This window comes from Triticum urartu, chromosome 6A, assembly GCF_056163025.1.
Source record: "Triticum urartu cultivar PI428250 chromosome 6A, HENAU_Tu73, whole genome shotgun sequence".
Taxonomy (NCBI): domain Eukaryota; kingdom Viridiplantae; phylum Streptophyta; class Magnoliopsida; order Poales; family Poaceae; genus Triticum; species Triticum urartu.
The window spans coordinates 28,379,623-28,394,686 of record NC_141878.1 but is presented as its reverse complement, the minus strand read 5'-3'; the positions used below and the strand labels follow the sequence as shown (position 1 = coordinate 28,394,686).

General features: G+C 42.3%; 1 protein-coding gene and 1 pseudogene across 2 annotated transcripts; one reads left to right on the top strand and one right to left on the bottom strand.

Moving 5' to 3' along the window:
• The first annotated feature begins 871 nt into the window (after positions 1-871).
• Positions 872-5,743, top strand: LOC125526623 (uncharacterized). Its single transcript, XM_087528796.1, has 7 exons — positions 872-1,446; positions 1,546-1,851; positions 2,268-2,453; positions 2,544-2,684; positions 2,777-2,896; positions 4,180-4,574; positions 5,182-5,743. The coding sequence occupies exons 6-7, from the start codon at positions 4,467-4,469 to the stop codon at positions 5,431-5,433; spliced, it is 360 nt and encodes a 119-aa protein (XP_087384922.1). The 5' UTR covers positions 872-1,446; positions 1,546-1,851; positions 2,268-2,453; positions 2,544-2,684; positions 2,777-2,896; positions 4,180-4,466; the 3' UTR covers positions 5,434-5,743.
• Positions 5,744-5,963: 220 nt separating this feature from the next.
• On the bottom strand, positions 5,964-10,292 carry LOC125526622 (uncharacterized; annotated as a pseudogene). The gene is made up of 3 exons (XR_015608832.1): positions 9,838-10,292; positions 6,427-9,175; positions 5,964-6,346 (listed from the first exon to the last, which is right to left on the bottom strand). The product of XR_015608832.1 is annotated as an uncharacterized LOC125526622 (transcript).
• Positions 10,293-15,064: the final 4,772 nt, after the last annotated feature.

The window sequence follows — 15,064 nt, the reverse complement described above, 5'->3', positions numbered from 1 at the left end:
TTTCAAAGTCGATGGACGTTTTCTCAAATTTTGACGAACTTTTCTCAAATTCGATGATTTTCTATTGAATTTCAATGAACTTTTTTCAGAATAGATGATTTTTTTTTCAAATTTGATGAACTTTTCTCAAATTGAATGAACTTTTTTCAGAATAGATGATTTTTTATTTTCTTTTCAAATTTGATGAACTTTTCTCAAATTGAATGAACTTTTTTCAGGATAGTCCAGTGGTTCGCAAGATCCACAAAGGAATCTAGCGTTCGGGTTCGATTCCTTGTAAAGCTTCTGTTTGGAGCGTTTATGTTGTGAGCAGCGAGCGCTTCGGTTTTTACCACAGCATGGGCCGGCCAATATTAGGAAGCGTGTGGCGCCAGAAACTCCAGAGGGCGTTGAAGACGCCGGTTAGGAGCTCCCTTTTTTTTTGCACATACAAAAACAAAAGAGCAATTAGTTAACGAGCACTTTTTCGGAAGCCTCGCAACTATCAACGTTATTTGATGTGCTCTTAGCCGGCCGTCATGTGTCGTGCTCTGGACGCTTTCTTCAGATTTTTATTTTTTTATTTTTCCGCACACGTTTTCGACTTTTTAAATGGTTTTTTTCTGGGTTTTTTTAACATTTTGGTTTTTCACCCATCTTCCTTAACTTTTGAATAAAATAATTTAAAAATATTTTTTTGCGTGAAAAACACGTTTTCTTTTTTTTTTTCTTTCATGAGAGGCACGATTTTGCTTTTGTGGGAGTCATGTCCGTGCCTCTTGGAACGGAAAAAATATGTTTTTTATTTTTCTTTCCTTTCACGAGCGGCATGGTTTTGCTTCAAGGGCGTATGGTTGTGCTGTTGCGAGGTGCCTCTCGGATTTTTTTGTTTTTCTTCTTTAAGAGAGGCACGGTTTTGCTTCTGCTGGAGGCACGATTATGATTTCACGGGATGCGCATTTAGCCATGTGCTTAGCCGGGCGCGGTCCAGGTGGCGAGGTCTGGATTGGACCCAAGCCCTATGTTGAATCTCCGCCCCCGCCGAGCTCGTCTCCCCGTAGATGCCCACCTCGCGCGAGCACTCCGGCGCCACCGCGTGACCCCTCCTCCCGTAGCTCTGCCTCACCGTGCCATGACGCATCATCGCCGGCCTGCCCGGCCGTCGTCCCTACCGCATCTCCCCGAGCTAGCAGCCTCCTTTCTCTGGCACACGCACGCACTCTGGCCCAAGCACCCGGGCTGTGCGTTGGGCGGCGCGACCGGACGGCACAGGCTCCATTCCGACGAAATGGAGGGAGGTAGCCGACTAGCCGGGAGGCAGCAGGACGCTTCTCGTCGAGCCGGATGGTGCACACCAGGCGTTCGATCAAATGCGTGCCCTTGGAGATGCGCCAACTAATCTCGTTTTCGGCCGTGGCTCCATCAGCATCGAGTACGGTAACGGCGGCGCTTCGTGGGAGAAAATCAGTGAGTTCCCCGGGCTCTCATTTGGCACACAGCTCGAGCAATTGTGCATCTTCTTCTGCTCTGAAGCCGCCATAGAAATATATTTGCTATGTTTCTTAGGTACCTGTATATAGAGGGTGGCTCGCTGCACGGCCAAGAGACCGCAGATCCAATAGCTGGGGCGGAGTACTTACTGAGGTAGCCTTTGGGAATCAGACGCCTCTCCGGGTCTGGCGGATGTGGCCGTTCAAGCACCCTACTGTATCGCCCGCATCCCCAGCCGGCTGTGCCGAACCAGCCGGTGGCTGTTGCGCGGTCTCCGGGCTCCGGGCACGATACCGGACCGGCCTGCCGGTCCAGTTGTCCCTGATCCGAACCGCTCTGTGGATGCATCTCTCAACGTGTCCCGGGTGGGTGGAAGCGCAGGTACAACCTTTTTGTCTTTGTTGATACTGAATTGCAGTATGAAGAATTCTGCGAATTACTTAACTGCTGTTCACCTGTTCGATGTTTCCTTATTATTATCAGAGAACAAGACCAGCTTGGTGTGCCCTGTAGTTTTCGCTCAGAAAAGTGCATTCCATGATAGATACATGCAAAAAACTCTTACTGGAAACAAATCCAGCATTTGTTTTTGCAGAGACATTATCCATATCCCCAAATCCAATTAAAGTTTTTGAATCAAGGAAAAAAATCCAAATATAATAGCGTGCACTTATTTTTCTCCTCCAATTTCAACCCTATCCTTTTCCCTGCGGATATGGTTTGTGGTTCTGATCAGCACTAAAAAGTCAATAGTGATCGTTTTTAGTGGGTTTGTATGTCTTGGTGGCATTTTTCAGGCAGCACCATCCAGCTGTAGTGCTGTACGCGATGAAGAGTGGTCATTGTAAACCATGTACCTCCACTCGTGGCGGCAATCAGGAGTTTTCCTCAAGGAGCGAATTCTGCAATCTGTACTCGTGGGAGTATGGTGTTCGTATCAGGAAAGTGTCACCAAAACGTCCCAGATAGTTTGCAGTTGTGCAGTGAGTCCCTATTTTTTCCCTTTCTACTGGAATGAAGTGCTTGCAGATTTATGTGCAGGAGTATGAATTTACATGGTGGTGTTTCTGCAGGGCAAGCCGGACAGGGAGAACAGTTCATCCGCTAGAACAAAGTGCCCTGCGATGCTAAGCCTGTTAAGGACGGAAGATGGAGGCTGGTATGGTATTTATGTGCGCACAGGGTGTTGCATAACCATGAATGCCTCGGAACTTGTACGGAGAAGTTACATTAGCCCCACTGATAGACGTTGGAAAATAATCCCGAATATGATGCTTATAGTCTCTCTTTCTTAATTATATGCCAGGTAGTGCACGTGGGGTTCCTAATCTTGAAGTCTGAAGTGCCTTCACGACCGGAGCAAGCGCCACCCGGACCAGACTGGCATTGCACTTGAGATGGTGTTGTGATGACCTCCTGAAGTATGGTGAGTATTGAATATCCTTTCTCCATCTTTTTTTTTTGTAGAATAGAAGATATGCATATTGAATCCCCCCCCCCTTTTTTTTTGTAAACACACAAAAGCTTTGCACGTCATACATCAGAAGATTAAACACAGTTAGATAGAACAAGTTCCACTAGAAAAACTAGTCAAGAACAACATCGGACGGGTCCGATACATCCCAACTCAAATGCAATACAACACCAATTTAAAATCTGATGAGATATAATGTCTTATTCAAACTCAACCCAGATGCGACTTGTATCCGCCTTCCATTTACACAACTCTTTAAATAGCGGGCTATGGCATTTAGCGGCGACCCTTAAAAACAGCTATAGCTGGGCTATAGCGGAGCTATAGTGGCAAATTGTACATGAAATCATTTAGCGGCAACACCCTCAAACAGCTATAGCGGAGCTATAGCGGGGCTATAGCCGACTATTTAAAACTATGCTTTTTAGAGAGTAGGCTCGGAAGCCCGACTTGGCCTAGGCTAAGGCCTTCAACACTCGTTGGTAGGGCTGGACGTCCGAGCGAGCTTTTAGGCTCGGCTCGAAGCTCACTCCAGCTCGGCCCGTTACAGCTCGGCCCGGTATGATAATTAGGCGAGCCGAGCTATGAAAATAGGCCCGATTCTCGACCGAGCCGAGCCGAGTTTCGCCCGGTCCAGCTCGGGGACTCGTTCAGGCCCAGCCCAAATTCGCGTTAGGTCACAGCAGAGAGAGAGCACACACGCGACGCAGTTTCCTCACCCTTCTCCCTTTCTCTGCCCAGCGCCGCCACCCCTCTCCTCGCCATGCCACAGGCTGGACTCATCGGGCTTGGCACCGATGGCGACGGCCGACGCCGCCTTCCCTCACCACAGCGGACACAGACGGACGTGTCTCCCCTGGTTTCTCACCGAACGACAGGAGCAGGTAAGCGATCTCTTCTCTCCTTCCCATCCTTGCCCCTAGCTCCCTGCACTGGCGCACACACACGCACCAATTTGATGGATGGATCATGGATGGATGCTTGTAGTTTCGGTTGGAGGGCGCGACTAGGCTAGCTAGGAAACAAGATGGATGGATGCTAGACGAGTTTGATGGATGGATGCTTGTGTTTGTTGGCTGGAGAGTGCAGCTAACTAGGATGTATGCTATGCTGCACGAATTTGATTGATGGATGGATGAATTTGTTTGTGCTTGATTGTGTAGACTGATTAGTGATTATTATCTATGTAAATTTTTGTTGATGATTGACCATTTGTTCTTCGCTGATGTATGCAGAGCCCCACTGTCGCAAGAATGGACAAGGAAAAGGGGAAGGAGAGTAGGAGGAGAAGGAGAAGGAGAGGAGCTTGGTGTCCATTATGAAGACTAAGCCGCTTGTCCCAGGAAGCAGAAGGAGAAGGGCGAGGGCAAGGGTTGTGTCACTGCAGAGGAAGCGGGCCAAGGATTACGGCAATGTCCCGCTCGCCGAGTTGTTATTAAGGGTAAAAAAAGCTCCGCCGCCTTGACGTCTCGCTGACCTTGCCGACGCCAAGAGCCGCACCAACCCTACTGTCCGCCGCTGGATGGCGGATCTCAAGACCGCCGCCTACCAAGGCGACCACGTCCTCGAAAACTTCCGCTACGAGGCGCTGCGGCGCTGTGCTGACGACCACATCCGCGGCCCCTCCTCCGTGAGTCCTTGTCTCTATTTTCACTTTAATTTGGAAATGTATTTTCTGTTTAATTTGGAAGTGGAAGCCCCGTAATCTATGGAAATTGAAGGCTTTTAATTTTACTGAAATTAAAGATGGTCCTGTGTGGCTCTGTTGTTTTCATTCAGTTTATAAGTGACTACAATTCCTGGCTACATAAGCGTCAGTCTGTCAAGTGTTAAGTGTCAAATTTCAGAGGACACTTGAAATCTAAGCATCAAAGAGGTTCAGTCAGTCTGTCCAGTGTCAACTAACACTTGAGATATTTGTCGAACACGTTCTGTAGTAGAAACAGAATCCTACATCTTCACCGGTATGGTTGTGCCAAATATGTGTGTCCAAGCTTCCGTGTTTGCTGTTTTTGCTATCCAAAGGTCAAATATATGTGTGTGCAAGCTCATGTATGTGTTGTTTTTGGTATCCAAAAGTCAAATATAAGTTTGTACAAGCTCATGTATATGCTGTTTTTGGTATCCAAAAGTCAAATATATGTTTGTACAAGCTCATGTATGTGCTGTTTTTGCTATCAAAAAGTCAAATATATGCGTGTGTCCAAGTTCATGTGTGTGCTGTTTTTGTGTGCTAGGTAATGGAGCATGATAAGCAAGTGGAGAAGGATTATGAAGAGGAGGAAGAGAATGAGGAGGACGAGGATGAGCAAGGTATTGTGTTTGAGGAGGAGGAAGATTCTCATTTTGATGTCAAAGCACCAAGTGTTATGCTATGCAAAATTACATTGTTTGGCTATCAACTTTCAATATTTTTGTTGTATAAAGTTCAAAGGAGGAGCTGTCCAAAATTCAAAAGCAATGATGCCCAATTTTTTTCATCACTATGACCATTTTTAAACCATAGACTGCTAGATGTTGCGTTTTTTACAATATAAAGTGCTTCTTTTCCAAATTATGGCTTTAATTGCTGTAGAAGATCAAAACTGATCTTTAAAAACAGGTTCTGTTACATCCCAACTGTTATGGCGCCAGCTGGCTCACGAACCGGCTCGGTCTGAGCCGAGCCATAGCAAAAACGAGCCGAGCCGTGTAAAGCAGGCTCGTTGGCTGAGCGAGCCGAGCCGAGCCGAGCCGCTTGAGAGCGAGCCAAAGCCAGGCTCGGATCAAACTCGGCTCGGCTCGGCTCGTGTCCAGCCTTACTCGTTGGACCTCTCTGAACAAATTACATATGTATGTAACTAAAAGATAATGGCTAGGCAGAAACTAACATATACAACACCACACTTGGAATGCAAAACATAACCACTACAAAGCAAATTAAGCATGACGCCACTTCAGGGGGGCTGACCTGGATGTTTCAGGTGCTGATCTTGTTTCAGCAAAATGCTTTGTGTTATATGCAGTTGCAACAACTTCCTCAGTTTGTCTTATTTTTAACATAGCTATCCGTTATCCTGCGAATCGCAGCAGCAGCATCTCTCATGCACATCCTCTCTGTTGGTGCATGATTGCTGCATGATAGCGCAACCTTCATGACAGACAATATGGCATTGCTGCCATGTTCCATTGTGTTGCTTCCATCCTGCAGACTAGTCAGATTGGCTTCTTCAATGGAAAGTAGTACTGGATCAACAATCTGCATTAGCATCCCTGTAAATGCATTCTCGGCATGCTTATGCAAGGTTAACCCGTCTCTGAGCATATCATGAGTTGGTGCCATGCGTGTAAACAACTCGAGGATGACAGTTCCGAAGCTATATACATCTCCACATGAAGAAACTTGACCACCTTCGCCATACTCTACATATCGTAGACAAATATAGTCATTTTGCATGCAAAAATGTATGTTGTGGAATGTAATGTTAGAAAATTTGAGCTACCTGGAGCTACATATCCAATCGTTCCTCTTATTCCAATGGAGCTCTTTGAATTAATCAGCTGCTCCGCTGCTGGTTCAGAAAGAATCTTTGCAAGGCCGAAGTCCCCAATGTGCGCTACTAAATCCTCGTTAAGAAGAATGTTGCTTGGCTTCAAGTCGCAGTGAATTATTGGTGGTTCACAGTTGTTGTGCAAATAATCTAATGCATCAGCGATATCAACTGCAATATTTAATCTCTGCATCAATGTCAAACCTTGCAGTTGCTGTGATGCATGTACATCAATGTGTAACCACCTATCCAGGCTCCCATTAGGCATGAACTCCAACACAAGGGCCTTGAAGTCGTTTTGGTCTGAGTCAGAGCTTGAGCAGCAAGTTATGACTAATCAAATTTCGATGGCGGATCCTACCAAGTGCCTCACATTCAGCTAGAAAGCTTTTGGAAGATCCAGACTGCTGAAGATCAAACACCTTCACAGCTACTGTGGTCATCATGGTGTTTAGCAGCAAACTACACTTATACACTGATCCATATCGTCCTCTACCAATCAAATTGTCTGTAGCAAAGCCACTTGTTCCTTGGACCAATTCAGCATAAGTAACTCTAGGATAATTGTCATCCATAAGTTGAAATCCTCCCATGGTTTTGGACCGAGCTTTTGATTTCTTTCTTATTGTGAAGAAAACAAGCACCACACACAAGCATAGAATTATGCCAGCAATTGGGGTAGCTATTGTGATAACCAAATTGCGTTTTATCATGGTGTGTTCCATTGATTCTGGCAGGCATGGGGGCAAATGTAATTCTGAAATACCACCACAAAGCCCTGAATTCCCTTCAAATAGGAATCCAGTCACATTACTAAACACACCCTGCGATGGAACTTCGCCATCCAGATTATTGAAGGACAGGTCTAATTGGTACAATGATGCCATGTTTTCCAAGCTTTCAGAAATATGACCAGACAAGTTGTTGTGTGCAAGATACAACTCTTGAATCCCTCCCATGAGTCTGAATTCTTGAGGAATCTCACCGGAGAGTGTGTTCTTGGTAAGATTTAGAAATGCCAAGCCTCGCATTTTGCTGATAGATGAGGGAATAGTACCACTAAAGGAGTTATGGTCCAACAAGAGTGTTACCAAACTTTGACAATTGCTGAGTTCATTGGGCAGTGTCCCAGATAAGTTGTTCTGAGAGAGGTACAAGTTTGCAAGCGCTGTCAGACCGCCAATTTCAGGTGGAAGAGGACCAGCAAAGTAATTGCCTACCAAATCTAGTGTATTCGACAGGGACGATAGGTTAAAGATCTCTTTAGGCAATGGACCTGTGAACTTATTATATGATAAGTCGATTCCAGTTATCTCCTTGAGGCTCCCTAAGCTTGCTGGAAGAGGCCCCTCAAACTTGTTACTCCATGCGCCAAGACTTAGTAGCTGTGTCATGTTCCCAAGGGAGGATGGAATGAACCCTGTCAACATATTATCATGCATAAACAAGGCTTGTAGCAAATTTAGCCTTCCCATGCTTTCAGGCAAGACACCAGTAAATTGGTTGTGAGAGAGTGTTAAATAATTTAGTCTGACAAGATTGCTTATGCCAAATGGTATTGTTCCAGAAATCATATTATATCCAACATAAAGTACTTGAAGTTGTGCTGATAGGTTGCCAACAGAGCTTGGCAACACGCCACCTAGCATGTTTCCCTCAAGCTTTAATACACGAAGGCGTGTGCAGTTTGTCAACAAGGTCATGAACTCCCAGTCCTGTGCAGTACTTGCCATGATCTGATTTTCCGCAACACTGAGGTAGTTTGGGCAGAGCATTCCAATCTCCGGAGGTAATCTACCGGTGAAGCCATTGAACGACATGTCTAGTTTATTAATCTTAGTTGCATTTACAAGAGAAGCTCGAAGGTATCCCGTAAACCTATTGGTGCCAAGGAGTAGGGCCCTGAGATTTGGGAGGTGAACCCCCAAGTCCGAGGGCAGTTTACCATGCAACTTATTTGCCGCCACAGCGAAGACAGTTAGAGAGGAAAGGTTAAAGAAAGCTGCAGGGATAGTGCCTGAGAGGTGGTTTTCACTCAGTTGAATGCAGGAGAGACTAGTCATCTTGCCAAGGCCCTCCGGGATGACACCTTCGAGTTGGTTTGCGGTGAAGTCGATTGTTTGCAGTGCTGAGAGGTTGGTAATTGATGGCGGGATTATCCCAGTGAAGTTGTTCCTATACAATTGTATGGTCTTCAGATTTGGCAAGCCTCCAAGCCATGCAGGGATTTCTCCGGTGAGCAAATTTAAATCAAGATCGATGCTCTCAAGACTGGAGCAGTTCTTCATGTCCGGGTTTACATCACTATCCAGTGAATTGCTGGAAAAATTAAGATGTTGTAGCCGAAATAAACAGCCAATTGATGCAGGTATTTCACCATGGAAATTGTTTTGGCTGAGGTCTAGTATTTTCATAAATGTGAGGTTTCCAATTGATGGTGTTATTGTTCCGGCAAGACCCTCCGAAGCGAGGTTGAGCACCGTAACCCTGTGCTCATGCTTGAGGCTGCAACTGACACCTGGCCACGAACAGAAATCAGTAGTTGTGTTCCATGCAGCCAGGGCACCTGGCTGGTTGCTTAGACTTGCCTTGAATGCCAGCAAGGTATCCATGTCAGTCATGTTACTGAATGTTCTCGCCCATGCCGATTGGAGTATGTACGGCAACAAAAGCAGCAGAAGAACAGGGAACATCGATGACACTGGAAATCATGGAAGAAATTTCAGCTTTAATTAACTCCCACATGCTACACTCGATACCAGTGAACTGATTAATGTAAGACTACTAATCTTATTGCCAAAGCTTCACTAATTTCATTGTTGGGACTTACTGAGTTTTTTTGTTACGAAAAAGTCTATTTTTGTCCATGTGAAGCCACATCCAGTATGTTAAACAATATCATCCCAGAACATCCGGAAACTAAGATATCTTGCTACCCTCGTGCTTAAACATTCATTTTCTAATAAAGTCAGACCTTGTGCTTGCTTCTATGTGATCTTTTTCTTTTAAATAATACTTCTTCCGACCAGAATTAGTTGACGCTCAAACGGATGTATCTAGACGTATATCAGTGTTAGATACATCCATTTGAGCGTCAGCTAATTCCTGACGGAGCGAGTACTTCATGTGTTCCAACTTTCCTTTTTTCCTGTTATAACTATATATTGAACATGTGTGTCCTTGATAAATTCTTTTCATGTTTCACAGGATCTGCTCGCGCCCGTATCGAGCGATGGTCGATGGCAGTGATTATGCGGATTGCGGAACATGTGTTTTCTGTAACTGTGCACACGCTATGATATTTTCAAAGTATTGGTGTGCACAAATACAAAAGAGCAACTCTAGGAGGCTTGGATCACATACCTTGTGTTGTATCCTGCTTCTGGTTTCTGAAGAGAGGATGGCGCCCTTTCCTTGCGGTTGCACACTGCGCCAGCAATCAGTACGTGTGAGCTACAGAGGAGGCATTGCGTTCATATGCTCCATGTAATTGCAATGCATGGGATCAGCTGGTAGGTCTTTGTGGCCACAATTTGGGCACTTGCGAGGGGACTTATTACAACTTCGGGGCTATCGGTGTCGCTGCAGGAGACGGAAGCGTGCACGGCAAGGGCAAGAGCAGGGGGTGTGTGGGTGTGGGGGCATGCAGGAAAAGATGGTGCAAGGAAGACAGCATCATGGTGGACCACTTGGACCAAGATAAAGATACATGTCGGTTTAGTATCTTTTGACTTTGTGGAGAATTTTTGTTTTAGCAGCTGATCATGTCATAGCGCACCGCGGAACAAAATACTTTGAATACTGATACAAAGATGTTGCTATCCTATGTTTATTTGTAATTTCTATTGTTGCAGCAATTTTTCAGCAAATTCTACATGATAGGATTTCTGTATGAAATTTTCCTTTAGAGCAATTTAGTTTACAGGAATATGATATATTTCCTGTACATGATTGATTCTCATCCTTTATATTTCGAAAGAGAAAGAAACATTACTTAGACTTAATGGAGAAAAATCCTATTCTGTGAGCCAGATGACATTTATCCTGTGAACCAAATGAAAAGAAAAGGAAATCCTATCATGTGAACCAAACATTAGGATTTGAGATACGTTTCATCACACTTTATATAGTTCTCCTATTCCAATCCTAGAACCAAAGAGGACCTAATTTTGGTGGAAAACAAACATGAGATCCCGGCCCCCCGAAATCTAGGGCCCCCCGAGGAGTCTGTACGTAAGGCTGGCCCATACAGGCAGGCGCGCGCCAGGGAGCAGCAGGCCAGCAGCCCGATCTCCCGATCCCAGCGATCGAATGTTTTGAGCGATCAGCGGTATTTCCTTTCAGAACGATCAATCAGCGGCCTGGACGATTTCGTTTCTGTTGCGTTCGACTCTGTCATCACGCGGAGTCACGCAACGCCCAAGTCCCAGCCGTAGTTGCTGTCCGCCGACGCCGCCGTACAGGCACGCTGCACGCATGCACTCCCGCCTCGCCGCCGCCTGGTAATTTTCTTCCTAATCTGTATATATTTGCCGCTGATTTCAATTCTAGGGCCCCTTTGGTATTTGCTCAATTGTTCTCTTCTCAATCCTTTGCAGACTCTATGCACTGTGCAATCGGCCAATCCCATGTGTATTGTATTGTATATGCACACGCAGTGAAGTTTGACCGGCCATCACTCCATCGGGTATTGAGGTATATTCATATAATACTGATACAAAAAAAATCCTTTGATACATTGCCGGCAATGTTCAATAATTGATAGAACATTTTTTTTTATTTTCAGCATTGTGTGTGTGTTATTATGAAGTCCTCCAGTAAGAGGAATTATCCATCAGGTAGCAGCAAAAGGAAAAAAGAAGGAATTCTAGAAGCTGAGAAAGCATTTCGAGTTAAATATTTTAATGTTTTGGTTGATATGGCGGCCACTTCTTTGAATGATAGATTTAAAGAACTGATGGTGTTTAAAGATATATTCGGATTTTTATTGAGCTCGGGCACCCTAAAGTCATTAAGTGACAATGAACTTGAAGGATGTTGCACAAAATTTGCAGAAACTTTCTCTCTTAATGGTTCATCTGATGTTGAGGTATATGAGGTATATGATCTTATTTCTGAATTGAAGCCAGATGGCGTAATGTCTGCTATGAATATTTTCAGGCATGTGAGAGAAGTTGACTGCTATCCTAATATCTCCATTGCCTATCGCATCTTAGTTACTGTGCCTATGACAGTTGCCGAAAGAAGCTTTTCGAAGTTGAAATTGTTGAAGAATTATTTGAGGACTCAAGAGAGGTTAAATGGTTTGGCTACATTATGCATCGAGAAGAAATTATTGGATGAGATTGACATCGACCCCACCATAAGTGACTTTGCATCGAGAAATGTTAGAAATTTTTTTTAAGGTAATATGTATAAATTATTTGATACACATACTGATTTTAGATGCATTGAAGTGTTACTGATAATAATTTATATATACATTATTTTTGAGATAAATTTATATATATACTTATATTATAATGACTTGTATATTGAGGGCCCCCAATGTTTAGTTCATCCCGGGCCCCCGAAATCTCAGGACCGGCCCTGGCTATCCTAAAAAACCTGGCTTTGGCTCCTGGGCTCCAAGGAGAGCTATAAAGAAATTTCAAATATATTAACTTATATTGATTAAAAAGTTCCAAAAACGATTGTAACTGTTTATATTTTTTTGCATGGTATTGTAAGTGTTTATATGGATGTGTACTATATCTATACGAGGTTTTATGACTATACGTATTTTTATAGGGTGTATACAAAAAAAAAACAAATAGATGAACAAAAATGGCTGTGTATTTTGTTGTTTTGGGGCTTATTGTTGTCTTTTTCACAGCATATAATATATTATATTATCTATTGAAATTTTACGGGTACGAAGATAACGTCCATGTGTACTCATAGAAATGATTTCAATTTTTTTTCAAAGTTTGAAATACCATTTTAATTTTTTAAAAATTACAGGCTCCATAGAACCTGGGAGCCAAAAAAGGGTATTCTTACGTATTTTCATTATACTCATTTTGGTGCAGCCCAATGCTCGAAAATGGACACCCGCAGAATTATGATTCAGCCTAACATGCCTACCCTAAATGCCACATAACCCCATCCCAACTCCCCATTTTTTTTTGCCGGAACCATCTCAACTCCCCATGACTGCTCCAACCCAGGTGTCTCCTACTTACCGCGCAGGTCGACCGAGGGAGCTCCTGTATGACGCCCATATGCGTCAAACAAGGGAGCTTTTGCTAAAGGGCAGCGCAAATAGGCTGACCACTTTACCCGTAACGGATTTTCTATTTTCTCCATAGCTTTTTTAGTCAGGGTTTCCACCCAAAAACAAGTTGAAGAACCTATATATAGTAAAAACCTATTAAAAATAGAAATTATTTGTAGAAAATTGTGAGGAAATTTTGAACTCTAAAAGTTTTTCTTCAAATGTTGGCAAACTTTTAAAAAGTGAACAAACTTTAAAAGGCGTGAAGAATTTATAATACATGGACAAAAGTTTTCAAGAAATGTGAACATTTATTAAATTTTGAACAAATTTCTAACTCTGAATAATTTTATTGATTTTTGAACAAATCTTAAAAACAGAACAAAATTTGAAAAATATGAGCAATTTTTTAAAATAGGCCAAATATGGTTTTTGAATTCTGAACTTTTTTGCAAAAAACTAAACCAAATTTTAAAACCTTGAGCAACTTGCTTCAAAATGTGCACATTTTCTAAAATTGTGTACACATTTTCTGAAAGTTTTTGGAATTACGAACTAAATTTAGAAAACTGAAAAATTAAATATCTTAACACTTTTTGGAAATTACAAGCAAATTTAAAAATCATGAACAATTTTTGAAAATATGTATAATATTTAGAACATCCTTTTAGAATCATTTCGAATATTTTTAATAATAAGAAAAAAAGGATAACATAATAAATAATCAGGAAAAGAGAAGAAACAGTGAAACATGACCGTGGACGGGCCCAAACTGAGGTGTCAAGGTAGGCGTGTTCACGGAAGCCATCTCTATTTGCCGCTGATGGGCGTCAAACAGGATACGCCGTAGGCAGATTTTGACCGAATACGCACCCCTGTGTTGCCTTAGTAATATTGGACTGGCTCAGCACAGGATCTCTCTTCTGCATTTCAGAGGGTCCTAGCACCTTCCAAGACCAGTTTTTCCATTTTTCTTTCGTATTTTTATTTCACTTTAGTTTTTTATTTGCAATTTTATTTTTTCTTTATGTTATTTATTTATTTTTATTTTTACCTTTATTTTTTTGTTCCATTGGGGATATTTTTACACATTTGAACACAATTTTTTTAAAGTCATGAACAAGTTTTGTTCATCAAATAAAAAAATATTCACCAAATTCAAGAAATGTTTAAAAACTTAAAATTTATTCATAATATTTGTATTTTGCTAATCGAATTCATATTTTGTCATCAAATACCAAAACACTTCATCAAAATTTAGGAAATGTTCATCATACTTTATTATAAAATTATCATGAATTTCAAAAATATTTCTTAAATTCAGAATTTGTTCAACCATTTTAAGATTTATTCATCAAATTCAAAAAATCATCAAATTGAATATTTGTTGATCATATACAAAAAATATTCTTCAAAATTCAAATAATGTTCTATTTAGAAATTATTAAACATTTTTTAATTTAAGAAAATACCATTAAATTCAAGATTTCATTTTTAAAATTTTTGAATTTGGATTTGTTATCAACTTTGTGAACATTTTTTCAAAATACGTGGATACTTTTAAAATTCATGATCATTTAAAAATTGAAGGATTTTTTAAGATTATGAACATATTTTTGAAAAATAGAATTCGATTTAAAGTAGCGAACAAAATATAGAAAATTGAAAAAAAAGGGGCACCCTGCCCTGCACATGGGCTCCCCAAAAGGGCCGGGGGAGAGTGGTGTGGGTTGCGCTTTTTCTCGTGGTACCCAGGGAATAGGAAGTCCCTCCAACCCACTTCTTAAGAAAGGAAAATGTAAATCTCAAAAAAAAGGAAAATGTTTTAATGTAGCAGACTGGTTTCTCAAAAGAAATTAGTCGCGTCAAGCGCACATCACGTATCTCTCTCTTCCTTATCTTGAATACAGATGCATCTTCTTTATCATCGCCTCGTTCATATTTGTCTCCTCCTCTCTTACCTGACAACTACAGAAATGCACTACTAGAGAAAACATTATAGATAGATTTTTAGCAACAGTGAGGGGTAGAAAGCCGGTGCTACTGGTACGTAGCAGCAGCGTGGGTTGGAAACCCCCGCTACAGGTACAATGATAGCAGTAGCACGATCTTTCTTTCAGCCCCTGCTGCTAGGTAGGCCCCACCATTAACACACGCTACTACTAACCAGGTAGCAGTAGCGCCGGCACATTAACATGCGCTACTACTAACAGCGTAACAGTAGCCAGAGGCGGAGCCAAGATTTCATAAAGCCTAGGGCTAAAACTAAGCGGAGATAAATAACGTTAAATACCACCACCTTAAAAAAGCTCAAAAACATTCAAATACTACACA